Source organism: Pogoniulus pusillus, chromosome 29 (assembly GCF_015220805.1).
Source record: "Pogoniulus pusillus isolate bPogPus1 chromosome 29, bPogPus1.pri, whole genome shotgun sequence".
In the NCBI taxonomy this organism is placed as follows: Eukaryota; Metazoa; Chordata; class Aves; order Piciformes; family Lybiidae; genus Pogoniulus; species Pogoniulus pusillus.
This window is the reverse complement of record NC_087292.1, coordinates 10,647,885-10,675,383: the sequence shown is the minus strand read 5'-3', so window position 1 is coordinate 10,675,383 and position 27,499 is coordinate 10,647,885. Positions and strand designations below refer to the sequence as shown.

The 27,499-nt window shown below is 41.7% G+C and overlaps 1 protein-coding gene and 1 long non-coding RNA gene across 9 annotated transcripts in view; one reads left to right on the top strand and one right to left on the bottom strand.

Annotated features, from left to right (window-relative positions):
* The first annotated feature begins 256 nt into the window (after positions 1-256).
* On the top strand, positions 257-26,383 carry CBLN4 (cerebellin 4 precursor). 7 transcript variants are annotated; one of them, XM_064167336.1, is made up of 5 exons: positions 257-615; positions 2,228-2,344; positions 5,127-5,262; positions 6,639-6,676; positions 25,829-26,383. In XM_064167336.1, exons 1-4 carry the CDS (start codon positions 340-342, stop codon positions 6,650-6,652), a joined length of 543 nt encoding a protein of 180 aa, XP_064023406.1. In that variant the 5' UTR covers positions 257-339; the 3' UTR covers positions 6,653-6,676; positions 25,829-26,383. The 7 variants fall into 7 exon arrangements, with proteins under 7 accessions (XP_064023406.1, XP_064023409.1, XP_064023407.1 ...); XM_064167339.1 differs by lacking the exon at positions 25,829-26,383 and adding an exon at positions 23,186-23,204; XM_064167337.1 differs by lacking the exon at positions 25,829-26,383 and adding an exon at positions 14,419-14,557.
* The window catches only part of LOC135188105 (uncharacterized), a 93,425-nt gene continuing 74,583 nt past the window's right edge, over positions 8,658-27,499 (bottom strand). For both annotated transcript variants that reach the window (XR_010307563.1, XR_010307562.1), the window contains 2 exons: positions 11,198-11,317; positions 8,658-9,389 (listed from right to left, as the gene is read on the bottom strand). This is a non-coding gene — a long non-coding RNA (uncharacterized LOC135188105). The remainder of the gene's footprint in view (positions 9,390-11,197; positions 11,318-27,499) is intronic.

The following is a 27,499-nucleotide window of genomic DNA, read 5'->3' as shown; positions in this document are numbered from 1 at the left end:
CAGAGTGTTGATTTTGTTCGGCAGCTTTTTTTTTTGCGGCGTGTTTTAAAGAGCTCGCGAAAGGACCCAGTGAGAGAAGGAAAGAAAAACAAAAATCAACACCCAAAAAGACACAAAGTGGTGAGGTGGGAGAGGAGGAGGAGAAGGAGCGAGACAAGCGGCAGCTGGAAGAAGCCGGAGGAGAGCAGACTCGCAGCGCGGCGTTGCCGGGAGGTGCGGGTGTGCGAGCGCCTGTGCGTGTGTGCGCGGGGGGGGCGGCTGCCGGCGCTGCCTCCCGCTGCTGCGCGGTGGCCGGAGCGGGGCGCGGAGCGGCGGCGCGGTCGGCCGCGGGTGCGGACCATGGGCTGGCGGCTGCTGCCTGCCGTCCTGCTGACTCTGGCTCTGGCCGGCCCTGCGGCGCGGGCGCAGAACGACACCGAACCCATCGTCCTGGAGGGCAAGTGCCTGGTGGTCTGCGACTCCAACCCGGCCACCGACGCCAAGGGCTCGTCCTCCTCCCCGCTGGGTATCTCTGTGCGGGCGGCCAACTCCAAGGTCGCCTTCTCGGCAGTGAGGAGCACCAACCACGAGCCCTCCGAGATGAGCAACAAGACGCGCATCATCTACTTCGACCAGGTAAGCCAGGGAGCCGGGGCTGGGGATTCCCGCGGGGCCGGGGTGCCCCGTGCCCCACGCCGGGACGCGGGATCAACAGGTGCCGCCTCCCGCCCGCCCCGTGTGTCCCTCCCGCCCTGACCTCCCACTTCGTCCTTTTCCCTAATTCCGGCAGAAAGTTGGGGTGCGAAGAGCGGCTGGCAGCGGGGAGCTACCGCGCAGCCCCCGCACTTCAACGCCGGAGAAAAGAAGGCGCGGGCGGGTCGCAGCTGGAGGTGTGGGGACAGCCGAGGACAGCCGGTCCGCACCCCGCGGAGGGCACGTTGCGCCCCGCAGTAGTTTCCGCAGTAGCCCCAGGGGAAGGGTCCGCCTGCGACGGACGCAGCAGTGGGGGCACGGTGGCTGTCGGGGCCGCAAGGTTCGCACAGGTCCCCGGGGACCGTAAACTCCCCGCGGCTCCGGGTGAGTTTAGAACGAAGCGGGGCCTGGTCTGCGCGGGCGGCAGCCGAAAGGCAGCGCCCGGTGAGCACCAGGCGATGACATGGCCCCAGAAGGCTTGGGGACAGGGTTTTCTCAGGTGCAAGCAGCATGCATGGGTTTCAAGAGGCTTGTGCAACCTTTGAGGGGGGGAAAGAACTACGAATTCTAAGGAGAAACCATTTAACTTTTGTGTAGCAATCACAGGTGGTAGCACAGCCCTGCTCAGCCACTGATGATGCCTGCACCTGTTTCATGCACCAGTTCTTGTCCTAGGGCAAGTCCAATGTAATTAAGACTGATAATTGTTTTCCTTCCTATACGATTTAATAACGAACAGTAAACTGTCATGATAACTGAAACCAGATATGTCATGTAACTTAATGCTATCAGTGTGAGTTACTCTAACTTCACTGAGACATTCCTAGTGGCTTTCTTGGGCTGTGTCTGGCATAAAAGAGCCTGCAAATACCTGTTAAAAATAAAGCATAGTGGTAAACAAAAAAAGAAAATTGTAGTCGTTAAAGAAGATATTTAGCACATGGATGGTGCATTCACTCAGTATGTCCCCCTTTGTTACTTGTCTCTGTTTAATCACACTCAGATTATTAGTAGTACTTACAAAGTCAAATAGAGCAGTGAAGGCTCACAGCCAATTTTCACTCACGTGTGCCAGGTATTTCAGTAACTGATTACAGCTGCGGAAGAAACTGCCTCGGTCACCTGCGTCCTCGCAGCTGAAGATGATTAGGAAAGCAGTGCTGGCTTGACCGTTGTTTTTTAGCCCAAACCAGTCTGCCACTCCTTGAAATTAGTGTTCTGATGTAATTTCTGGGAAATCCTGGACAAAAATGTCTTTTCTGAATCCACTCTAAACATGTCTAAAAGAAAGAAAGCAAGCTCTTGAATACGCTATAGCAACAACACACATTTCCACCCTGGTTTTTTATTTATAGTAGAGTTGTACTATAAATGTAACTAAATATGCATTTTTATGAATAATGTTCCAAGTTAATTAACAATGAATAAACCACCATAGATGTGGATTAATTTTTTCCCATGGCTGAGAGTTTCCAAAGCTAACAGTTGGTAATTTTTATTTTGCACTGAATACCTGTACTAATTCCCATGCTGTATTTTTTGTTGTTGTTTGTAGATCCTAGTAAATGTGGGCAATTTTTTCACATTGGAATCTGTCTTTGTAGCACCAAGAAAAGGAATTTACAGTTTCAGCTTTCATGTAATTAAGGTCTATCAGAGTCAAACAATTCAGGTATGTTGATGATTCTAAAATCTTTTATGTTAGTTGTTTGTTTGGAATAGCAACTTGACTGAACACAAGAGTATTAAACACATTTTGAAGGAAGCATATCTTAGTGCAAAGCTACCTGTGGTGCTGAGTGCCTAGCAGCAGGGTGAATACTTTTAGGCTGAATGGCTATAATAAGGCAGGATCCTCACCTCAGATAAACTGCTGGAGCTTCTTGTCAGTAGCATTAAAACTGAGTCTCTGGGGGTAATATAAAGTATTAAACAGAATGAATCATCCAAGAGGAAACCAGAGCTGTAAATTTCACTTAATTGCATAAACGCTCTTGAAGAGTCATCTTCTGCTACAGGTTAAACACAGGAGTTTTGGGGCTAGCTGACAAATCTGACTATTTTGATAGTGTTTTGTGACCTGACTGATAGCTGATGCCAGGTATCAGTGTGTGACACCAATCTGTGGACCAAGGGCAGTTAAATTAGTCTACTTCTGTATGACACCAAAATGGTTTACTGTCTTCTAGGGAAGCCTTAGAGCAATGTAAACTTTCCTTAAAAAAAACTCCCCTTCATATAATGTATTGAAAAATATGTCATATGTTAAAAAACCAGGAAATTCTGCCCTTTTTTGTGTAGTTTCATAGCAGCTGAACTACCTAATTAAATATAAATATGCACTAGCTTAGAGGAAAAGTCTCTAAGTTTCTGACTGTCTCTTGCTGAACTCAGAGTAAATTCCTTAAAGTGCATTCTTTAATCTTATGCTGGATCATACAGTTTCTGTGGCATACAGTCCAGCTTTCTGGATATGGAATAACCTCAGTGGCTTCCCTTTTTTCCATCCTGTGAGCCCATCAGATTCCGGAGCATATCTGATGATTTTGCCCGATCTGTCTAGCTCCTGAATAGTATTTTCAATGTAGAAAGCTGCAATGAAATGGATTTCTACAGGAGGAGTGACCAGCCATTTCTTTGTGGCTGCTCTAGCTTTGAGCTGGTGAAGCTCCTGAGGAGTGCGTAAATGGGAGAGATGGAAGAGGAAGCTGGTGTGAGATACAGCCAGACTGCTGGTGAAATTCATCATCACTTTACAACATGAAATCATGGCTCTGTTCAGGTCAATAACAAAATTATTAAGTATTGGCTATTTGCCTCATGAAAATCTCTACAATGAGCTTATGAGCTGTTTAACATGCTCAGACTTTGTTCCTTTCACTCTCTTAAATGCTGAAGGTTGAAATGGCCTAGAATCGCTGTATGCCAGCCAACCTATTGCATTTAAAGTGCATATTGCCATGAAAGATGTCAAGGCTTGGACTCTGGAAGTCTGGTTCAGACTTTGGAATTTCAGATACTGGACACTCAAACCTGGGAGTTTGGGGCTCATCACTGGGAATATTACAGCCTGTGATAGCTCAAGAGTTTCTAAAGTGGATGGGTTTGGTTGGTTCCGTTTTGGAACAGCTAACGTGAGAGCATCAGGTGTAAATCTGTGATGTGCCTTCTGCCACGATTAAAATAGCTGTGAGATGATGCAGAGGAACCTGACCTAAATAGGTGGTACTGAAGCAATGAGGTGAAATAAAACTAAGGAATAAGTAAACTTTTGCTGCCCTTTTTTTGCATGTGTGAAAAGTAGGAAGAAGGACCGAAAACCACTGCAGTGGAATCAAACCAGCTTGAGTATCAGTCACACCTCTAAGTCACCGGAAGGCTTCCTAGATAAGTGATGTTACTATGCCCCTGGAACATCTGTTAGTGCCATTAAATATCATTAAATTGAAATTGGTTCCCTGGGGACATCTCATTAAGTGGATTTCCCAGATAGGCCAATCCCAAATCAGGGCCAGATTCTGCTGCCCTGATTTATGCTGAGCACTAATTTATTCTATAGAGACTCCTATTAAAATTAATGGGAGCAAATGCAAGGCCAGCATAGTCAATATGAATAAGCATTTCATAATTCACCCCTCTGTGACTGCATTATAGCTGCTTAACAAGAAAAAGCAGAAGAAAGCTAATAGTTTGCCACTGGGGAAATGAAAAATGCTTGGATCTGTCTGTTCCCCAGGCTCCTGCCCATCTTTATTTACAGAGTGTCTGTGTGATGTTGTTTTCAGAGCAGAGGCTGGGCTGACTTTCATAAGTGTTTTATAGGAAGATGGATTTAGTACCAAACCACAGTGCAGTGGTTCATAAAGCTGAAGGTCTGCTCTAGACTTTAGAACTAAGCTGCTGTCAGCAGTAGAAAGGACATACATTTTGCTCTCAATGAAGTGTAAGCTCCTAACCTAGTGCAGTACCTTAGTGTGCTAGTTTGAAGCTATCACATCCAAACCATCACACTTAGGCACCTCATTAGGTGCCTAGATCACACCTCTGGGTGTCTAAAATGCTTTAAAATGTCTGCTTTGCTGTAGCATGTGGCTAAATAACCTGGGAGGTAGGCAAAGTAAACCAGACTGAGGTCACAGCTCACAGTTCCACGTTACCAGAGTGTTCCAACAGCTCCTATGTCCAAGCAACAGATGAAAGCAATGTCATATCCCCCACACTGACCGAGCATGGGCCATGGCACTTCATGGACAGCATCTCCCCACCTTTACGTAGCTGTAGGTCAAGCTCATCAAACACTAATGCGTATGCTTCAAATAAATGTATTTCTTAGCTTAAACCAAACCAACCCAAAAAGCAGTGAAAACTGGGACCTGAACAGACCTCTTAGACCGTGCTTAATATTCTTGGTGTTTTTCTGTTCCTTAGACATTTCAGTGGTTTTTCTCTTGTAGGTTAATTTGATGCTGAATGGAAAGCCAGTTATTTCTGCTTTCGCTGGGGACAAGGATGTCACACGTGAAGCTGCCACTAATGGAGTCCTGCTCTATCTGGACAAGGAGGATAAAGTTTACCTGAAATTGGAGAAAGGTAATCTGGTTGGAGGATGGCAGTATTCTACATTTTCTGGCTTTCTGGTCTTTCCTCTGTAAAGTCAATTTTCCTGTGACATTCACCCAGGTGTGGACTCATCTTTGCCTCTGTTACATGAAGATCATTTTATTGATGTTTCTTTATTGGTTTTTCATGGGTGAATATGGATTCTCTTTATGGATTTTGGCCCCACCCGAACTACTCAGAAGTTTCACAGAATTTTGAGTGTTTAAGTACAATATATTTGGATTGAGACTAAAGCAGACAATAAGTATCTATGCTTAATGTTACAGTCTAAAGCTGCCTGCAAGATTTATTCAGTTTCATTTGCTGGACTTATTGGATTCATGGGAGAAGTGGATTTTCTTTAATTATGAAAAGACTGGCAACCAGGTCTGTACTTTCAGAGAGTTTGAGTTCAGACTTCGATCAAGAGTTAGTGTGTTGCTGCCAAAGAACTGTATATTGATATATTGCTCATACATGTTTTTGTCGTTGGGACTTGCCTGACATGATCTGTTTCATTGTCTTGAGAAAGGTATTTATTATTGCTAAGTGGTTGACTTTAACTCTCCTCTGCGTGTAGTGTGTTGGATGATTCACTCATATGTTTATGCTGTCCACCAGTCACAAGCCAGTCTAGCCACATGAAGCTAAGGGGTTATGGTTGCATTTTAGTTGGCTCTCTGAGGTATTCCCCATTTCCACATGTGGTTTTCTAAAGAGAAGAACAGATGATAACCATCCACAAAGATATTCTTGCCAGGGTTAAAGGTGATCATTCAGGCACAACTTTGCAAAAGAGCTTTGCCCTGCAGGAAATCTTACACTTGTTCTTCAACTTTAATTAACATGATTGATAATAACTGCTTTATTAAAAACCTGAGGGATTCCTTCCTTAGACACAACTGCTCTATTAGCTGAAGATGAGATCCCCTTGTTTGTAATTATGTCTATTTTTCAGCCCTTCTGTTCTGTTAAAAGTATCATCTGGTTTTGCCTTAACTCCACAGCTGTATATAATTTTAGATCCTCTGTTTAACAAATACTAATCCAAACAGCCGGTACCTAAGTGGGTGCAATACCTTTTTGGCTTTTTTGTACAGGTCATATGAATTCATAAACTTATTTATCACTGTTACATAATAAAGATGAATATATGTTAGCTGAATTTTTGACCTTTGGATTTTGGAAGTCACTTCATGCTGTTTTTTTTTTTTTAAATTGGATATAATTATTATATGTAAAGAGTAAGCTTTTGGGATTCACAGGTACTGTCCTGGGAGGCAGGCAAACAGTCGTAGTTCAGTCTGGCAGAATCCTAGAGGTAAGCAGAGTGATCTAGAAATAACCTATGCATTTTATTTTTTTAGAGAAAGCACCTTGAGACAGAAGTCTTGGCTTCACTAAGGTGAGTGTTAAGAATCACATTGATTCCAGAGGACTTTGGATGACACCTGTGCTTTAGGTTTTGTCATCAGCATTAAACTCCAGTGTCACCAAATCGATTTAAAAATGATTTTCACATGAACTGCTAATGAAACCTACATCCCTTGTGCCCAAAAGGCACACTGAATTTGATGGATAATTGTGCCTTTTATGTCATGAAGGATACACTTCTAAACAAAAAAGAAATGCTATATATACTTAAAAGTGTTTCTGGGTGGAAATGCATCCCAGCAATCTGGGCCCTTCTCTGTAAGCTTGGATTTGCTGTTGTAGGTAATCTGGTGCCAATTTCTTCACTTGTTAGCCAAGTGCATTATGTCATCTTGCTCTAACTGCTGTGGATGGCTGTTTTATTGATTTCAATGTCTATGCACACCTGGTTGGTGCAGGGAATCAGTGATGTAGAATTGTGCCCAAATTCTTTATTTTTCTGGACCCGGCATGCAAGATGTTGTAGTAATTTCAGGACAATCAGTGCAGTGGGTACCTTTGTCCCCCTGTGAGACAGATGAGGTGGTCGTTTGAAAGACAGCTCTGTACCAAACACTGTGGACATGGGGTGGAGGGGAATGATTTACATTGCTGGAAGATAGTGGTGACATGTTTTGGTGGAAATGTTTTTCTCTGTACCCCTAAAATCTGCACCTATCTGTCTGTCTAAAAACCTCTGGGACTACAGAGTGTGGCATGCATAATATTATTGAAAGGTTAGTTCTCAGAAGAGGCTTTTTCAGAGAGGAACTCAAAATACTGTATAAAACTGGTAAAATGTGACTGCTCACCTCACCCCACTGATGTGTGTATAAGGTGAAGGAAACCTGGGTGATAGGTTGGACTGGATGATCTTGGAGGGCTCTTCCAACTTGGTTGATTCTATTCTAGCATTAAAGTTGTCAGTATATTTTTCTGACTGATCAAATGGATCTAACTTCTTTAGTCTGTAATCATATGAGCTTTAAATTCTGCCTTTGGTATTCAGCAGTAATGCTGAGCTATCTTAAGATACTGTTGATTTCCCCTTGGCAAAACATTTCTGATTGCTTCAGTGTCATTAACAGTTATTTAAACTTTAACTAGAGAGTGTGGGAAGTTATTCAGTTGAGAGGATATGTTTTGATGGAGATGTCCTAAATTTCTCTCCTCAACCACTAAAATCAGAATGGTTAAATAATTATTTTGCTGTAGGGAAAAAAAAGTTTCAGAGAGTCACTGTAAAGCAGCTTGTGTTATCTTGTGTCATCTTCACACAACGCTGAGCACTGACTCCACTCAGAGGTGGCCTCCAGAGATGGGCAGTCCTCCTAGCTCACAATTAAACACATTAATAAGAACAACCTCTGTTCTTTAGATTAGTCTCAGCTATTTTCCAGCTCTTGAGCTCCTTTTCCATTGTATTGTCCCACACATCACTTATGTCAGTAGCGTTTTTGCTGGGAGAGGTGTTCTGAGCAGATGAGGTAGCCTGGATGGAGCTAAGTCTGGAAACTACCATTTTTAATTCTCTCTTTGCTCATTAATTTTCCTCCTCTCTTCCTGTGTTACTGCTACAGTAGTTTTCCTGTTCAGAAGCAACAGCTCAGGATACACTTCAAATTTCAAAGGGAGTTTAAGATGAAAGGTTTGATTAAAAAAAAAAACCCACCAAACTTCTTTTGAGCTCTGAAACCTTCCCTGAGCTGCTCCATAAAGCTTAGAAGCCAATTTTTGACCCTGCTGAATGGATGGTTTTAGTTGTATTGAATTTTGGCGAGGGCAGAATCTCCCACTCTGTGTGGACCCCTGCCACAAAACAGGCTGAGGATCTATACCCGCACCCTTCAATGTACACCCACTTTGCAGTCAGCTTTGTAGCTTACAAAGGTTGAGCATGCAAGAAAACTTTCTGGTCATGTATGGTAAAAATGAAAACGTTACTTTCTGAGAGGAACATAGTACCAGGCAGCTCTTTACAATGAGATCAGTGCATTTTATTTACATTTTTATCTGTACTGTATTCATGTTGATATTTAATCCATATTTTATTACAAAACTAAGGAGAGGGGAAAAAAAATGCATTGTCCTCCTGAGGTGATGCAAATGTTTTTGGTAGAACCAGGAATACCCTTGTCTCCTAGATTCATCCAGTGTAGAAAGTGCTGTTGCATCCTATTTGCTGTGAAGAGTTTAGCCTGTGTTTGCCAAATGATTGCAGAGCTGGAAAAAGATATTGTTCAAAAGAGCCTGGGCAACCAAGGTGGTGTTGGAAAAGACACTGAGGCAGCTTTGAAAGTTTCACAGGCAGTTTTGTCTTTACAGAAGATGACAAATCTAGGTTTGAAGCACAGGGAAGGAAAACAACTTTCTCTTTTTAGCAATGTTTCAGTTTGTGTTAGGTCATTTTTCAGTTGTTTCCAAATATTTCTGGAGTGTTAATTAAGTTACTTCAGCCAGGTCATGGCTGAGTAGATGTTGCAACCTCGGTGTTACTATTAAGAAAATGGAGATAGGGTTTGGGAAACGACCAGTTGCATATCCAGAGTGCCAGTTCATCAGCTGCTTGCTGCTTGGTTCTGTCTAGTGTGTTGGATTGATCCTTTTTCTGATACAAAGCATTTGGCTTCTTTAAACCCAAGGCTGTTTCTGGAGTACATGGCATGCTGCTGTATTTCCTCATCCATATTATGTAGCTGACTGCTCTAGAAAGAAGAAAACAGTGAAACAGGATGGTTTTAAATGCCCTAAAAAATTCACAATTAACTATTGACTGCAAGCCCCCAGAACAACACATTTACAGTGTGTGTAGTGTTCTTACCATCAGGTTTTGGAATAGAGAAGATAAATGCAAGCAGCAGTTTGTCATCATCACAAGAAGGAAGCTGAGCCATTGACATGAAATACAGACTGAAGCAGAGAAGTAGATATATGTTCTCCTTTTATAAGGGTTTGTGACTTGGTAACATGCTTTTACCTTAGAAATTCCCTTCATATTTTAAGAGCTCTCTGTAATATTCAAACTCTTTGTCTTCTAAAGACAACATTAACCAGATGACTGCAAGTAAATAAATGAAGATCCCCAGTGACAGAATTTATTGGCTGGCACATGCCACAACATTGTTTGGTAGTATTTCTGTCCAGACAGAAAAGGCTCCTTTGAGAAAAGACATTGTCTTAGGCACTGAGCTAAAGTTATTTATCTGTTGGTGGTTAGGAACTGGGGAGGGAAATCCCTTTCCTACCCTAGACTGCTAAGGGGAATGAATACAAAGAATAATGATAAAAATCAGTCTGTTATATAAGTGATGATGAGAATAATGTAAATGTGGCTGGAGTAGTCTGTTTAGTGAAAGCTGTGATCTTGGGTGTACGATGGAATCAGTCACTGGTTTAATCTTCATGGTTTGGGGGAAGGGAAAAGGCCAGCTGCATCATTTTTAGCAGGTTCTTTTCCTCCCCACTCCCTCACTTTATTCCTTCTCTGTTGTGGTTCTGATTAGCTGGGGGAAAAAAAAGGATGACAGACCAAAAAATGTGATCAGAAATTATCTAAGGAAAGTTTATTTCTGAAGAAGAAGGAGGGAAGAGAGGTGTGTGTGAAAAAATAAAGGCAGGAGATAGGAGGGAAGTGGCAAATCTGGACTAATGTAAATGCATCTTGACCTATTGTCCAGTTCAGTGAATTGCCTCAATATGTTCTGCTTATGCGCTTAATACTTTCCTACAATGCATGGTAGTGACCCATCCTGCTAAGGCAACCATGTTGTAGTCTGATGCCTTTTAATCCTGCTGGAGGAAACTAGATGTAGAAGTGTAGTGCAGAGCATTGGAGATTGGCAAACAAAACAGTTTTGTCTCTCTACTTATACATGTGCCTGGATTTACTCCTGCCAAGCAGGTCTGTCATCCCTGGGCATTTTGGTGCAAAGGGCAAATGTGTGTATGAGCAGTGGCACAGCTGAAACCAAGCTGTTTCTGAATTACTGCTGACACAAGGTAAAACCTGTGCCCAGATCTCATTGTGAGGATGTTTTTATGTGCCGTGTGGTCTTAATGCTGAAAGAAGGCAGCTTTCCATGGCACCTGGGCAGAGCGACCCTGGCTCTGCAGAGAGCACAGATCTGCCTGCAGATGGAGGGTCTGTATCGACCCAAGGTTTGGAGAGCGCTGTAGAAGTCTTGGAGCAGTGTTGTGACAGTCAGGCATGCTGTTAGCTGTCCTGGAGTGCTACTCAATTTAAAAAAAATCAATGTTTGAGGTTTTACTTTATCAATTTCTTTGCTAACAAAAGTCAGTTTGCAGTGAACATATGGAATTCTCAAGCAGCATTTTCAATTAGCACTCTCTGAAAATAGATTTAAGAGAAAGTTCATCTAGGTATACAGCAAGGCTGAATAGCTCTTAAGTTGAAGGCATGCAATTAAGTAGCAAAGCAAATTAAAATAGAGCTACATCTGTGTTCTGCTACACATAAAGGAGCAGAATTGATTCTGGCGTCTGTCCCGCATACCTGCAATCCAGCTCAGAAGCTCAGTACGGCAGTAGAACAGTTCATTATGCTGGCAGCTCCCTCTGCGCAGTGGTGGAAACAGCCACGGGGCAGCCTCACCTGGCACTGCAGACGCAGACTCTGATAATGAGATGCATTTTCATCAGAGGAAGGTTAGTGCTGGTGGTGGAGCGTTTTCCTGGATCAAGCAGGCTCGATGTGGCTCCTCCAGAGCCTCTCAAGAACCCTGGCAGAGCCAACCAGCCTTTGCAAGGCTCCAAGCTATGGCAGGTTGCAAAATTTTACTGGGAACAATTCCCTACCAGGAATCACCATTTGAATTCAATTACTGTGCGCAAAAAGCAGATGCTTTAGACGAGATGTGATGATCTTTTTTTTTCAGAGGAGAGAACTGTTTTGTGTCACAAAGCTTTTGTATTTTATCTTGCACCCATTTGGAAGCTTGCATTGGTTCAACTCAGGAGGGAAAAGAATCAAGATGAAGAATTAAATTGGATGTTTTGAAATAATTATTTGCAACTAAAACGTTTAGACTGCTCTAAAGTTACGTTTGTCAGCAGGATTTTGTCTTGGTGAGAATGATACAAAGTTGGGGGTTCATTCAGATTTTTATTATCATCTTTCCACTTCTTTCTGTTTTTTAAGTAGAAAGTGAAGCAAGCAAGCTTTCTTTTCAGCCTATCAGCTGATTTACTAAACTATACAGAGCTGTCTGCTGAAAAACTCTGTGCAAAGATTTCATGAACTTTGGGAGCTTTATTTCAGAATGGAACTTTAATGTCAAGGGGTATGTTGTTTTCAGGGAGGATCAAACATCACAGCTTTCCTCTGAGGAGAAAACCTGAACTGTTAGGATGAAACATTTCCCTGAAGACTCATATTAGCGTTCAAGTTCAGTGAAATTTTCATGAAGACCTTTGACATTTTAGGATTAGGGTGTGGAAATACTCTTTTCTTTGTGCCTACAACATAACTCCACTTTCTTAATGTGGTGGTGGTGGCCAGCCTATTAAATGTGATTAAGCTTCTGATGAATTCAAATTCTCTTAGTCTTGAAGCTGCTGAAAACTTGCTAAGTGCTGAGTGGCCAAGAGCATAGTTAGCCCCTTCAGAACTGAGGGAGGCAGATATTTGTCCTGTCACTGCTTGCCTTTTGGGCAACATACTTCCTCCTTTCCTTTCCTCTTTGCAGGTATGCAGCCAATCAGCAATATTAAAGTATTTTAATATTTAAATATTTAAATACTGAGAAGTGTATTGGTTTAGTTCAACAGCTGCAGGGCCGTATGTGAGCTCAGTTAACCAACCACTGTGCAATGTGGTCCTAATTGGCAACTTTTTACATGATGTTTTTTCAACATAAGTGAGTGCAAGCAGCAGTCTGTATGAGCACTGTTGACAGCCACTGCGTAATTGCCTGAGAAAGCATTCCACACCAGGCACAGCAACTGCAAAAACCTGTGCAGAGCAGCTGTAAGCATCAGTCTACAGGGGGAACTACTCATTGCAATGGAGCTTATGCAGAAGGTAACCTGAGGTACATGTACCCTGGTTAAGGGCTCTTCATTCATTTGCATTCAACTGTGTCCAGTTCTGGGCCCCTCAGTGCCAGAGAGATGTTGAGATACTGGAACGTGTCCAGAGGAGGGTGACAAAACTGGTGAGGGGCCTGGAGCACAGCCCTGTGAGGAGAGGCTGAGGGAGCTGGGGGGGTGCAGCCTGCAGAAGAGGAGGCTCGGGGGGGGAACCTCATTGCTGTCTACAACTACCTGAAGGGAGGCTGTAGCCAGGTGGGGTTGGTCTCTTCTGCCAGGCAACCAGCAACAGAAGAAGGGGACACAGTCTCAAGTTGTGCCAGGGGAGGTCTAGGCTGGATGTTAGGAGGAAATTGTTGCCAGAGAGAGTGATTGGCATTGGAATGGGCTGCCCAGGGAGGTGGTGGAGTTGCCCTCCCTGGAGGTGTTCAAGAAAAGATTGGATGGGGCACTTGGTGCCATGGTCTAGTTGATTGGCTAGGGCTGGGTGCTAGGTTGGACTGAATGGTCTTGGAGGTCTCCCAACGTGGTTGATTCTATATTTCTATGATTTCTCCTCTCTTTGAGAGAAATAAGATCTACTTCATTTCTAGAAAGCCAAGCTGTGATCTAAATAATGTAAAGACCTAAAGAACGAGTACCTAAACCGCAGTAATATTAAAGGGTATCACTGCTGTATAAGAGGAGTGAGCTCTGCAGTGATGGTGTGTTTTAGTTTTTGTGGACTGCTTAAATGGATTCCTACAAAACCAATAAAGGCTTCTAAAGAAGATAACTCCAAGGCCATCTGTCTTAGTTGCCTTGAATTCAATACAGGTTGAGTGAGATACTCTAGGTTTGGTCTGCTGTGAACAGTGATTCACTGGGCATGATTCAGCTGTCATGTACTTTTTGTGCAGGAATTGCTTAACTGCCTATGGAAGCTACTTTTGTTCAGGTCTCTGAGAGACAGCTGAGGGCATACAACTTTGATCAAATAACATTGTTAGGAACTGTGAATATGTCGAGCTTAAAATTCTGATTTGCAGGCTGCAGTCCAAGTCCCTGATTTATAGAAGGTGTATTATGCACATACATCTGGTGGAAAAGGCTGTGAAGCTTTTTGTGCTTCTCCGTGTCAGTTCTGTGTAGAGTTGGTTTAACTGAGCTTTCCTGTAGGGGTGGCACACAAGATACCAAGTGTGAGCATTTCTAAACTCTTATGATTTATCAGAAAGTCACCCTGAGAGGAGAAATTTTATTGAGCACATAGTCTAAGAGTTTCAAGAAGAAAGACTGATCAACAAAACTGGACAGACTGCACCAAATCTATTTTATAGAGAAAAAAATGGATGGCTTACAATATAATTTTCCTTTAAATGCAGGAAAAACACTCTGATGTGCCACTTGCAAATATGATCTTCAGAAAGCCTTTTGTAAACCAATTCTGCCTCCTTGAACATCATTATATTGTCCAAAGTTAGGGCCACTCAACTCAAAGTTTCTGCTTTGCTCTCAGTTTGTGTCTGCCAGACCTCAAATACATCCTTAAAGCCACTGGCTTATATGATGGTAGGTAACAAGGGGAAAGCCTTCAGAGAAGTAATGGACATCTAGGTCAGAGGAGCATTTACCCCAGTGTCATGTAAAATAACCTTGCAGCTTTTCCTGCTGCTCCATTTGGCTGTCTGAACACATGCTTTGCAGGTGGTTTCTGCTGAAGATGAGGGAACTGGCTGCCTTCCCCTGTTGTGGATGATTGTCAGCAGAATTGTCCTCATCTCATGCATCGTTAGTGACAATGGTAACATATTGCTCAAGCAGTGAATAAATCAGTAACCGTTAATGCTCTGTAGAGTTGTGTAACTTGAGGGCAAGGCAGGGATGCCCTGTAAAGCTTAGTCTTTTTCTCTCTAGTAATTCTCAAAGTGTTCAAAAGACTTCTTTTTTCCTCTTTTCTTCTGGAAATCTCAACTAAGGAATTTGGTTTTCATGATGCCCCTTAGGGTCCCCACAAAGTAATAAGTCAGCATCATTTTCTAGCTGCAGTTGATAACATTTATTGCTAATTCTTTAAACCCTTCTTTAAAAGAAAACAAGTCTGCAACCTGCATTGCACCCACAGGAATAATCTTTCTTTTCCTCAGCTTGGTAATTCAATTGTGACTTGTAAACTTGTGCAGTTGTAGCAAAAAAAAGTATACAGTCAACTCTAATCTATCTCGAGGAAAGTAAAAAGTGCTTACCACTACTGGTGTAGTAAATCCTGGCTGCTTTATTAAATAAATGTAGAATTTCTTTCAGAAGCTATAAGGAAGAAGAGCTTTAGAATATCTGAACAATTTAGCACATTTCCAAGCTGAATAAAGATTGATTCAGTTTTGGAGTGAGATTTAAACTGATGGCATACCAAATCCAACTTAAATTAACTTGAAAAGTATAAGCATTATTTATGCCTTCTGAATTGTGAAAGGGAGATGAGTCTGCTGGAGAAATTCTTGAGGATCATAATCTTTCTAGTACTGGAAAATAAAGGCTCTAAAAGAGATCCAGAAGCTGTTTGTAGTTGTAAGGTGTATCTTGCATAGCTTTTACATAATTGTTACACTCAGAAGCAGGACAAGATCCAGCAGACAGTTAAGCACCTGTGTAACGCTAAAAAGCTGAAGTGATTTCACGGACTTCAATATCTTGCTTCCATATATAAGGTTGCACCTCTGCTTATTTCTTTATTGAAACAACAGAAGACACTTTGCAGGAGCAGGTAATGCTTGAAAAATGTAATTTGATGTGCAATCATCCGACCAAATTTCTCTGGCTGTACTAAACTAAGGGCATTGCTCAAAGATGCAATCTCCTCCTCTCTGTCAGGAGTCTCTGACTGAAATGTAATAGTGCAGGTGGATTTGGGCACCAGACCCTGTCTTCAGAGGACAAGGTCAAGATGACTGACCTTAGTATTCATAAAAAACCCTAGCCCAACCAACCAAACCTAACTAATGTTCTTTCTTCTAGCAAAGAAAGGGATAGAGCAAGACAATACATTAAAAAACCCCATACTCCTTTCAACCCAGGTGGGGTTATACGAGCAGATGTCATTTTAGGAGCTATATCATAACCACCCACCTCCAAGCCCCACCTGGGCTCTTGGCTAGGAAGAGGAGCAATGACCAAGGTGGGACTAGTGGCAGTTCTCTCCCTTTTGCTGGACTAAAGACAATGCCAACTCGCCAAGGCTCTTCTCAGAGTAGTTCTCCTGAGCACCAAAGGAGCTGATCTCCTGAGGACACTGTCCTCTAGCCAGCTCAGAGAGCATGGGAAGGTGAGGCCCAATGAATTTCTTTGTCCTTTATCTTGAGACCATTTATTCCATCTTTTGGTGAGAATTCTTTACCACACCTAGGGACTTTTCCCAGGGTGCTCATGAATCACTTTGGGTGCCCTTGAAAAGATTGAGAAAGATCTACAAGCAAAATTTACTCTTATTTCTCCCATCACACTACTGCAAAAAGATGGAGAAGTTTTACTAAAGAGTATTCCTATTCTTTCAGTGAGTCATGGTAATAATTTGACTTTTATATCTCTTTCTCCATCTGTGGAACCTCTTTTAGCTCTAAGATGTCTAACACTGCAGAGCTGTCCCAGTTGCAGCTACAGAGAAACTGAGTCATAGACTATTTGCTTAGTTTGTCCCCATTCATCCAGGGAATTATCATCAGAATGGGACATAGAACTCAGGTTTCCTAAATCCACCCCTCAGCTCTACCCAGCTGCTTTGTCTTTAGCAATTAGAACTGTTTTAAGCAATGATCTTCACAGTGACCTCATGCAGCTTAGTGTAGAAAAGGGAAAGTTGAAATCAAGACCTACAGGAGCAAAAATGCAGTTGTGAGCTGAGCAGGGGCACGGCTTGGAGAGAATGTATTTGCATCATATAAGGGCATGCCAGAGACATTCAGGAGTGCAAAGTCTGCACGATAGGTTGAATCTGCCTTACCTCCAAATTCACCAAGATGGGTTTTTAATATCTTGTGTTGATGGAGTGTGACTCAGGTGATGAAGCAGAGTACTGCTGTGTGCATACTGGGACTGACTTGGCTCTTCAGGAGTGGGAGTGTACAGTTCAATCCTTCCTGTACACTCCAGTCCTGTACTTTGTATGAAGACACACTAGATTTGATATGTCTGAGTAGTAATATAGGTTTTGAAAATCTCTATTTGTTTTATCATCTCTAAACATCTTATTCATTTTTATCCTCCCAAATAAGCAACCTCATTGGCAGTGTAGAACTACAAAATGGAGCGGGTTACAAAAATATACTATCCTTTAATGTATTAAAGATGCTGTCTCAAAATTCATACTGGCATTGGGAATGCACAGATTCCCTTTGGCATTCTGTCTGATGTTGTCTACACAGATTGAGGAGAGTGCTTGGCATTTATCTTTGAAATGGTTAGGAACTGATTATGTATGTATTTATGCGTCATGGTTTCCTAGATGCTTGTTCTTCACCAGCAGCTTAGACTTATGAATGTTATCCTGGATGAAGTTTTAATAGTGCTGCTAGGAACTGTTTTGTAAGCAAGATTAATTTATGTGGCAATGAGCTGGCAGGTCACTGGCCTTGAACTTGTGTCACTGTAGTTAAAAAGCACTTAAACCAGTATTTTAGAGACAGTTCTGGCGGTCAGTATTGGTCAGTTGTCTGCATTTAACTCAGCTGCATCATGAGTTCTTGATGGGAGGAGGCTAGATGTCCTTGTTAGTTACATAAGGAAAAAACAGAACTGAAGACTTGAAATTAATCAGGATTAAATCATCTTAATCTGTCACTAGACTGTAAATTCAGATCTCCACATCTGCATGAATTGTAGTAAAGCAATGCTCGCCCTTATAAACAGTGAGTTAAGTGTTCAAAGGCAATGCAGAATGTAGTGCACACAAGATACGTTTTTTCCCTTTTGATTGAAGTCAGAGATCTTTGGGACTGGTCACAGAGAAGGCTAGAAACAGGCAGCACAGGGACATTTCTTTGCTCCCAGCTTTCTTACTAGCTACTATTTTACAAAACTATGGCAGTGTTCAACGGTGCCGTTTAGCAAAGTTTTCCTTAGCTCTGTGCTCATTACTATGGCTCTGTGGGCTACAGAAATGCCTGTGAGCCACAGAAACACATTAATGCACCAAGTGAGGGTCAGAGCTCAAAGTGCTTAAAACCTGGTTCTGCTTCAATCCAGATCTGCTCACAGACTGGGGACTGATGGCTACAAAAGGCATCTGTGTGAGGTGCAGCTGGAGAAAGGAGGGGGTCAAGCTGAGACTGGAGCGATAAACTTAGACTCAGCTTGGTTACTTTGTTTGCAAGCCTTAGAGGATATTTGGCTATAAAAGGAGTACAACTTACTGCCAAGTCTGGGGCTGGAAATAAAGCAAGCTGAAGAAGTGAATGTGACGACCCCAATATATATATATATATGTATATATATGTGTGTGTGGGTATCTATGTATATACACACACACATACATATATATATTTGGTAACATGGCCTCAAGTGCACAAAAATAGGAAAAGCTATGCCTTCTAGCAGTACTCTACAAATGATCTATGTTCCCAGCAGATTCTTAAGGTACAACATTTTCACCCTCTTCCAGAAAGTGGCATATATTACAGAGTGCAAAGAGAATTCTAAGTTGCAATCATGAATTTCACATTTCTAGGGATGAGGGAACTGAGTTCAACACACAGAGTCCTAACTCACCCCTGCCATTTTAGCTAAAGTCATAGCCAAACCCAAACTGGAATTACTGCTATAGAAATCATGGGGGGGGGGGGGGGAGGAAACCAACCCATGTATATTTCATAGTGAGACTTCAGTTTGATTCATTCTTACTTCAGTTTCTGCATATTTACAACTCTGCAAAGCTCTCAGGGTGAAGTGGATGATTTATCTGGAACTATGTGGGATTTGTTGGCAACTACATGTGTTTGAGACACTGGTGTGGTGCCCACTTACACTGCTTTACGCATCCCATGTCTTTGTTGTGAAGCAGCATGTGAAGGTATCAGCATAAATGCTCCGATTAGGCTAAAAGAACCTTAGCTGAATGCAGAATTTCTGGGGAGTGTCTAGGAGGTTTATGCTATCCCACATTTAAGACACTTTCCTCCTGAGCATCAAATATTTTTATTGCACTTCTAATTTATATATTTCAAATCTTTGGTTGAGTCTCTCGGGCAGTTCCTTTGGGAAAAAGAACAAGCCCCACGCAAGCAGCAGCAGTGCACCTGGACAGCTCGGTGCAGTTTGCACCAACCTGTGGTGCAGTGGCCTGGGGTGGTCCTTGATGTTCACAGCTGCAGGCTGAGCAAGTCTTACTCTGGGGAGCGTGGGCAGGGGCAGAGAGCAACCAGCCCCTGCAGTTAGTGTGTCCAGTAAATGAATGCTGTGACTGGGTCAGGTATTTGGCTCCTTTCCAGACTAACAGCTAGCTGTTGATGATAGCTGTGCAAACCTTTTAAACGCCAGACCTGTTTGTAAATTGAGAGGCTGATTCACAAGAACCTAACTTGCTGATCTGTGAACTGAGCCAGCTCTGCTTATTTCTGCTTTCCATTTGACATGGCTAAAATCTTCTTAGTTGCTTCATGAGACTTTGGCTAAAGCCTTTCATTTACTGGATCTGCAATTTCTCAGGGAGAGTGAGAGAGTTTCTATTGAATTTGGATAGGAAACCTATATAGACTCAGTCTCTTCTCAACCTGAAACTGACCTGTATTTTCTTTCTCTAGACCTAGATTTGATGATCTTTCAGCATCACAGATCAGATCTTTTCCTAATGAGAAGAACTGCATAGCATAGATAATGGAAGCCCTATCTTCTAAGCGTGCATTTCTGTCTGGGGGGACTGGCACTTGCTTTTTGTTGCATGATGATAACATAGCTGTTTTTCTTCTCCTTTTTGGATACCTCAGGCATTCATAGAATCATAGAACTATTTAGGCTGGGAAAAAAAGTACATTTCAAAGAACTTGGTTGATAATTCTTTCTTTAACGTGAAGAAAGCACAGGAAAAAAGTTAATCCTGACTGTTAACAAAGATATATTGAGTCATTGATGAGCTCAGCATCACCCTTGCATCCTGCTGACTGCTTTCATAAACTTCTACTTGCTGTTGCCTGCCAAGGCTTTCTGAATGTGTTGTGTGTGCACAGATATTACAGCCTTAAAAAAATAGCAGATTGCTGTGATAATCTTCAGCCTATTAACCAAGGCCACTCTCCTTCAGACTGTGCACTGAAGGAAGGAATAGGAATGAAGAGCAGGAGAAGGCAAGAATGTGCTGTGCAGGACAGGAAGGGGGTTACAGAAAATCAGCTTCAGCTAGGAATCCAGTTTCTTTCCCTGTTTCCATCAGCTCATTAATCACTCTGTCTCTTTAGTGGCCAAAGTAAAACTAAATGTAAGCACCTTAGTACATGTTTGAGTTCAGTCAGCAGAGCCATAACTACTACCATATGCCTGACAATAAGTAATTGAAGCTAAAGTAGCTTATCAGTGATGCACTTTTCTTAGGGGAATTGATATTTTCTGAGGAGGATTGTAAGTGCTGTGAACAGAGACCTTGTAGCAAGAAAAGTTGGTACTGATAGAGTACTAGCAAAATAATCCTACTGGTAATGGAAGTCATAATGTTGGATCATAACCTGTGCGTAGTCCAGATCTAAGAAGACAGATAAAGGTCACAATAGAAGACTAAAAGTAGGGAAAACCCCAAAATCAAAACGCACCCAAAACATTTCGGGGTAATCAGCTGAACCTTTTTGTTAAGAACAGCTCATGGTTGTAGGTAGTTTCTATAAAAACCTCTGGTGAAATCCAGATTGCCAGAAATCTGCAGCACAGTGGGTGAAAAATACCAGCCAGAGAGCACCTGGAAATCTGAGTCCTTTGGAAGTTGTTCAGTTCTCACCAGTGTTCCTGTCCTCACCAGCACTACCTGTTCAGCTGCATAAGGTCTTTAGCATTCAGCCCCCTGTTCAAAGCCACAGACTGGCTTAATTTGGGTAAAAATTAGACCACATTTATAAAACAGAGTAGCAGCAGCAGCATCTGTTAGAACAGACACTGTGTGTGCTATGTTGCAGCTTTTTCACGGGGTGCTATCTCACCCTTCCCTAAGATACAGAGAAAGTTCATTAGCACATCAACTCTCCCATGAAAACTTGACAAGACCTTTTTTAGCCTTACAGTACCATAAACTGAGTTGTAACCACGTCCACCCATGCAGCTGCCTAATAACTTTTAATTGCTTTATAACTCAGAAGCAAACTGTGTTGATTTAACTGTGTTGTAAAAGCAGGCTTTGGTATTATTTCTTGCAAAGTGCAAGCCCCTGGCTTGCTTTTTGGAGCATTTGCCATCTCTTTGAAAAGTTCCAGTTAATAGCTCTTCTGCCAAACATGAAAGCAATGTATTTATGACATTATCATCTCACTTCTCACGTACCTCAGCCTTGGAATGTGTCATCACTTTTATTCAAGTGTTAGCTTTGTTCTAAGTTTTCCTTATTCTGGTTTTAATGAAAGTTGTAAGAATGTAATGAAAATATAATCCTGATGCTTAATTATGGCCTAAGCCTAGTAGAGTTTATGCATAACAAAAATGTCAAGGCCTGTATATTCTGCTAGAAGCTCTTGCTTTTCAGCCATTAATTACACTTGGACATCCTGGAGGTTTATTGCTTCAGACAAAAGCATTCCCAGCACCTTCTTTACTATTATTTCTAGAAGAAAGACAAGGAGAAATACAGATAATTGAAGTATCTCTGACAGACAGGATTTGTTTTGGGGGTTTTTTGTTTTGTTTTTCAACCTCCTTAAATTTATGAGAAACTACTTTGCATACTAAATTTTGGGTTATGTCAGCCTAGATCATAATTTACTTTATTCTATGCCTTTGAATGGACCATTGTGCATTCACACTGGTGATCTGGATGCCAGTTTAATTTTCTAATGCCAGCTTCTATAAGACTGATAAAACTATTAAAACAGAAATTTGGTGCTAGGGTAGAATGGAGCTACTAAAGTTGAAAAACAGCCCTTTAGTTCTGTCAGCAATACTGGCACTGCTGAATTTCCTTCCAGTATAAAAGATGTTTGGTGTAAGCATTGCCGAATGGAAGCCTGCGACCATATCATGAAGACATACAGAGCTAAATCTGAGGGCTGTGCCTTCAAGAATTGTACTAAGCTGTCTGTTTAATTGTGGTTAGGATTTTGACACTAATTTGAGTGACTGCTGTATGCATCTTCTGGAAGAGGGAGGGAAAAAAATCCATTAAAACGTTGCATTTAAATACCCACCCCCAGCAAATTGCTTGCTGCAGAGAGATGTTTGTGTGAGAGAAGCGAGGCCATAAGAAGCCTTTTCAAACGAGTGGCATATGTTTTCTTGGCAAGCTGTGTAATCCTCTACGTTGTGCATTTGAGTCATCATGTCTAGCTCTAAGAAATTCACACTGATTTTTATCAGTTTGATTTAAAAACAATATGTTTTTCCAACAGCCAGAGTTAGTAACAGTCTCTGGTGGAGCAGCTTTTATTTTGTTTAATCAATTATATTGATTTCCCTTTAAATATAAAGATTGCACAGTTCAACACTGGCTGCAACAACAATATTTTAAAACCAAAATGACTGTGAAGATCTCTTCTCAATGAATCACCCTTTAACATTTTTTTATTTAGAATGAATCTTCAAGAATTAGCAGATTTTCACCCTTAATAGTGAGAGCATTGTTCAAGAAAAGACTGGATGAGGCACTTAGTGCCATGGTCTAGTTGACTGGATAGGGCTGGGTGCTAGGTTGGACTCGATGATCTTGGAAGTGTCTTCCAACCTGGTTGATTCTATGATTCTCTATGATATTAAAACAAAGATCTTACAAGTGTTGAAGGCTCCCTATATATATATATTCTGTATTTTTTTTTCAGATTAACTTTTATTTAAGTAAAACACCATGGTATAGATTTAATTTCATGTGCATATCAGCAAACCCTGATCCTCTTCACTCTGAGTTGCCATTTGTTGTCATCTGGGGCTCACTGGTTGTGCAGGCACTTCTCAAAGTGGTTAAGGCTTATGGAATCTGACTCATAGGTATATGTGAAAATAACAGATGCTGGTTAAGGGAGTGTGGCTGCTGCTGGGTCAGGCTGGACCAAGTGGTGGGACACGGGCAGCATCCTCCTGGGGAGCAGCTCTGAGCCCTAGGACATGAAGCTGTGCGTGCAGACTGCTGGGGACATTGGGCTGTGATCTCACTTCACTGAGTTTTGACAATAAATGATGGCTTTGAAGCTTTTGCTTTCATTCTTTGTTTTCCTGGCTAAGAGAAAGGGCTACTGCATTCTGTTGTGAGGAGTTGTTTTGTTTGGCTGGTTTTTAACACTTAATATTTTCTTTGTTTTGTTAGGTTTAGAAAAACTGTGGTCTGGAATTCCTTGGCTTCTTTGGGTTTGCTTCTCCTATTATAAAATATTTTCTCTTTCCTTCTTTCTATTCTTGAGGGAATGGCGAGAGCCTAGGAGAGCCTATGAACAACTAAGAGCAAGTAAAAGCTCCTCCTTGTCTCATTTCTCTAAGTCTTTCCCTTAGGAAATGTTGGAGAAAAAGATCTAAAGCAAGAAAGCCCCAAGAAAACTCTGAGCCCATCCTCTTATTATCTGCTAAGTGTTTTCACTCAGTATATATATATATATATTTAAAAGGCTTTCTGAGCCTCCCCCAATCCCTCATTCCCTTGCTTTCTGCCAAGTTTTTCCTGCAGTAAAAGACCCTTGTTTCACTTTGTTACAACTTCCTGTAGAGTAGAAGTAGTGAGGGAAATCTGTTCCCCAAAGAAATTCCATTTTCCTGTCTAAGAAATTGAAAGGACCCAGGATTTTAATTCAAATTATCAGACTGATACCCAGCTGAAAGAAGAATGCCTGTTTCATTCTGGATGGAAACTTTTGAGAAACCTTTAACTGAAGATTTCTGAATGGATTTTGAACAGCAAGGAAAAAGAAAACGAAGTATTCGACTGTCTGCAGCACGAAATGTTGAAGCCTGATCTTTTTATCCTTTCTGTAAAGAAAGGCTGCTGTCTCCTGAGAAGAAGTGTTTCATTTTCTGCTGTTCACTGCTTCTGTGTGCTGCTTTTACCTGAGCACAGAAATCTGGAAAGCTGGTGAAGCTCATTCTTCAAAACCATTAATATTTATTAGATGTAATTAATGCTTTCACACACCATTTACACCTAATAGAAAAGGTTCCTAGGCTTGCCATGAGGTGTGAAATGCTCTTATTTATAGCATTCAAAAATATCCTGATTTCTTTCTCTGCTACTCCAAACATTAAGCTCCAGAAAACAAGAAGCTACAAGAAACCAAAAAGCCTTTCCCCCAAACTCTTAAATGAAGTTCACTCCTGTACAAAGGGTTGGCATAACTGGGACGTCAGAGACACATCATTCTTGCACTGGAACTAAGCAAGAGAAGAAATTTCATGGCAGAACTAAGAAAGATACAGCATGACTTGAAATAGTATATAGGAATTACACTGCCACATGTCATGGAAACTCCAAATGATAAAAAAAAGCTGAATGAACCAAAACATCTGTTTCTGACAGAGTAAGATGTTAATAAATTATCATGGCAGCGTGAAGTACCAAATATTTTTGCTGGAGATAAGACAGGACTGGTACAGAGACTGGTTCACAGGTTCCCATCTTTACCTTGTTGTTATTTGTTTTCTCCCAATCCCTTGGCTCCTTGTTGTCCTAGATAGAGCTGAGCTGGTTATATTCATCTGAGAATCACCAAAACAAGTAAGGCATGAAGTGGGAGTTGGAAATGTTAGCTCTTCAAATGCCTTGATTTAAGAATATCTTCAGGAAGATGACCATGAGTGAGGGCTCTGCTTTTGGTCCCAGTTATCACAAAACACAAGCAGTGATGACAGCAGGCTTACAGGATGAACGGTATATACTTAGAACAATGAAGCACATCTCCTTTCCCATTTAGTGTTCTGCTCACTGTTATCAGTACAGTGAAGCTACAGGGATTTACACTACCTAGAGGGATGGGAACATGTCTCAGGAAAGAGAGCAAGACCCTGCAGCTCAGGAGTTTCTCTAGCTCTCAGTTCATGCTTGTGGCTTCACACTTTTCCACTTTATCTGAGACTTTCAAAAGTGTCTTTCTGACACCATCAAACCCTATTAGTATTGCCTTGCTGGCATAACACCTTTGATACCCTATCATGCAATAAAAGTCAGCTGGTCTACATTTGACATCTGAATTGTATTAAGAAAAGAAAATCATTACAAAATGAATATGACCAGACTCCAGGCTCTGGATTATACTGTGCTGAAGGCTGCTCATGTGCCACTGAAGGCAAGGAGAAAGAAAGGGCATCATAAATACCATAAAGGAGTTCTTTGTTTTTAATGAACAAATTCTTATTTACTTTGTTCAGTGTCACAATTAGTGAAAGTCAAAGTGTCTGCAGCTGCATTTTATACTGTAAATTATTAGGTAATTAACCTTAATGCACCCCGCTCAGAATCTCCAGCTTTCTAACATAGCCGAGAGCATCTTTTAAATGCAACAATACATATGACTATGCCACTGCTTCATAATAAAGAAAATGGGCCTCTAATGCAGTGTGAGGGATTTAGGTAGTGCTAATGGAGAGTGTACAGGAAGAGGAGGGGGGGGGAGAAAGAGAGAGAGAGAATGAAATCATCTTTAATCAGAGCAGAAAGTCAAAGATTGGTATCACAGCGTTGCAATTAAAAGAGCATCCAACCAAGGAGTGCTTTTCTAGCACACTTACTCATTTTATCACATTTATCATCATTCACAGGGATTGTGTTTGTTCTTCCAAAAGCAAACACATTTTATGTTTGTAAAAGCAGATCTAATAAATGAATAAATCAGATTGCATGTAAATAAAATGAAATTGTGGGAATCTGTACCAGAGATAACCATTTCTGGATTTATGGCAGGAGTGGGGCCTAGCACTGTCAGGGACTGTAAAAGTGAAATCAATGCTTTTACTTGTATTTTCACAGAGGGACAGCTAATGTGATCAGCTTACAAGGCTTGATAGAGGATCCTGACTCCCAACCGACAGAGCTTGCACAAAGCACCCTGACCACTTAGACTTCCCGCAGTAACAGAGTGCTGACGTGCTCCTGGAGCTCTAAATGTTTTCCACCTCGGTATGCTGTGTTTAACAGGAGAAGGTATTGATTTGAACTACTGGAACATGTAGATACCTCTATTAAACAAAAAATTATCCACTGTGTTTTAGGACATGTTGGGCAGTGAGGTTTTACATCACTGCTGGCTGCAGAAAATCAGCTTAGGTTTGAGGCCCTGAAGTTGCAAAGCCAACACTTTACAGTCCACACCAGAAAGCTCAGGCAGAACAGCTTCAGGCAGCTTCAGTGCTCCTCTCCTGGGACAATACAGACTTTGCCCTCTGGACCATTTCCCTTTGCATTTCTCATTTATGATATCTGGAGCACTAGACAGATTGGTGATGCAGAATAAGCCAGAAGGGATGCATAACGTTCACAAGTGTTACAGAGGAGGTTAGATGAGCTCTAGATTAAGCAGCAAGTCACACAGCATCACAGTAGCATCAGGGTTGGAAGAGACCTCACAGATCATCAAGTCCAACCCCCCACCACAGAGCTCAAGGCTAGACCATGGCACCAAGTGCCACGTCCAATCCTGCCTTGAACAGCTCCAGGGATGGTGACTCCACCACCTCCCCGGGCAGCCCATTCCAGTGCCCAATGACTCCCTCAGTGAAGAACTTTCTCCTCACCTCGAGCCTAAATTTCCCCTGGCGCATCCTGAGTCATTATCAAAGGCTTGAGTCCAGGAGAGCAACTGACCTTATCTTAGGCATTCACTCCACTCTTCCTATGAAGCAGTTCATCCAGTCAAAAATAAGTGTTACCTTTTGGCTTCAACCTGGAGACTGCAGCTGTTAACAGGAAGTAACTAAGCTACAACTGACTCCCCCAATAATGTTAATATGAAAACTGCTGCAGTATTGTATGGGAAGGGAAAAAAAAAAAAGTAAAAAGGGGAAAAAAGGAAAAAAAGAAGAAGAAGAAGAAAAAAAAACAAAACTAGAAGGAGCAAATGAAAATGACATAACCAGTAACACAGTGCTGGTTATGTGACTACTTAAAAAAACAACTATGGGTTGATTTTGCATTATCTGGAAAGGGAGGAAGGAGGGACAGGTTTGATAATGGAAATGAGTTCTGTCATTAAACTACAGCATTAAAATAATACTTCAAGATTTCTGTGTGGGAAAAGAACAGAAAGGGCTATTTGTCTTTTCCCCGACATGAATAACTCCTATTGACGTTAATGTGATAGATTTGATTTATGTTGAGCGCAGCTCAAGGGATGAGGTTCATTTACACAGAGTAAAAGTGGTGAAGCTTATTACAGGAATATAAATAATCTGAGAGAATCTTTTAAGTTTAGCAGAAACCTTCAACTCCTGTGTGCTGTTGGCAGTGATGTGCTGAATTAGCCTTCTAAAGATGAATGAGGAAAACAGAATTCTTAGAAGAGGAGAGTTGTGGCTGCAGTTCCTCCACCTATGTGTGCAGGTGCCAGCACAAGAGTACAGGGCTAGAAGAAGACAGAAGGAAATGAGCCTTTGTACAGTGAATTTTCCCTTTTCTGGCATGTCCTCAAAGGTTTGGTACCAT

Excerpts from the sequence above, each read along its gene's own strand:
- CBLN4 (XM_064167332.1), top strand. The coding sequence starts at position 340 with ATGGGCTGGCGGCTGCTGCCTGCCGTCCTGCTGACTCTGGCTCTGGCC. Across the intron at positions 616-2,227 it reads GCATCATCTACTTCGACCAG|ATCCTAGTAAATGTGGGCAA; the intron begins GTAAGCCAGGGA and ends TGTTGTTTGTAG. Across the intron at positions 2,345-5,126 it reads ATCAGAGTCAAACAATTCAG|GTTAATTTGATGCTGAATGG; the intron begins GTATGTTGATGA and ends TTTCTCTTGTAG.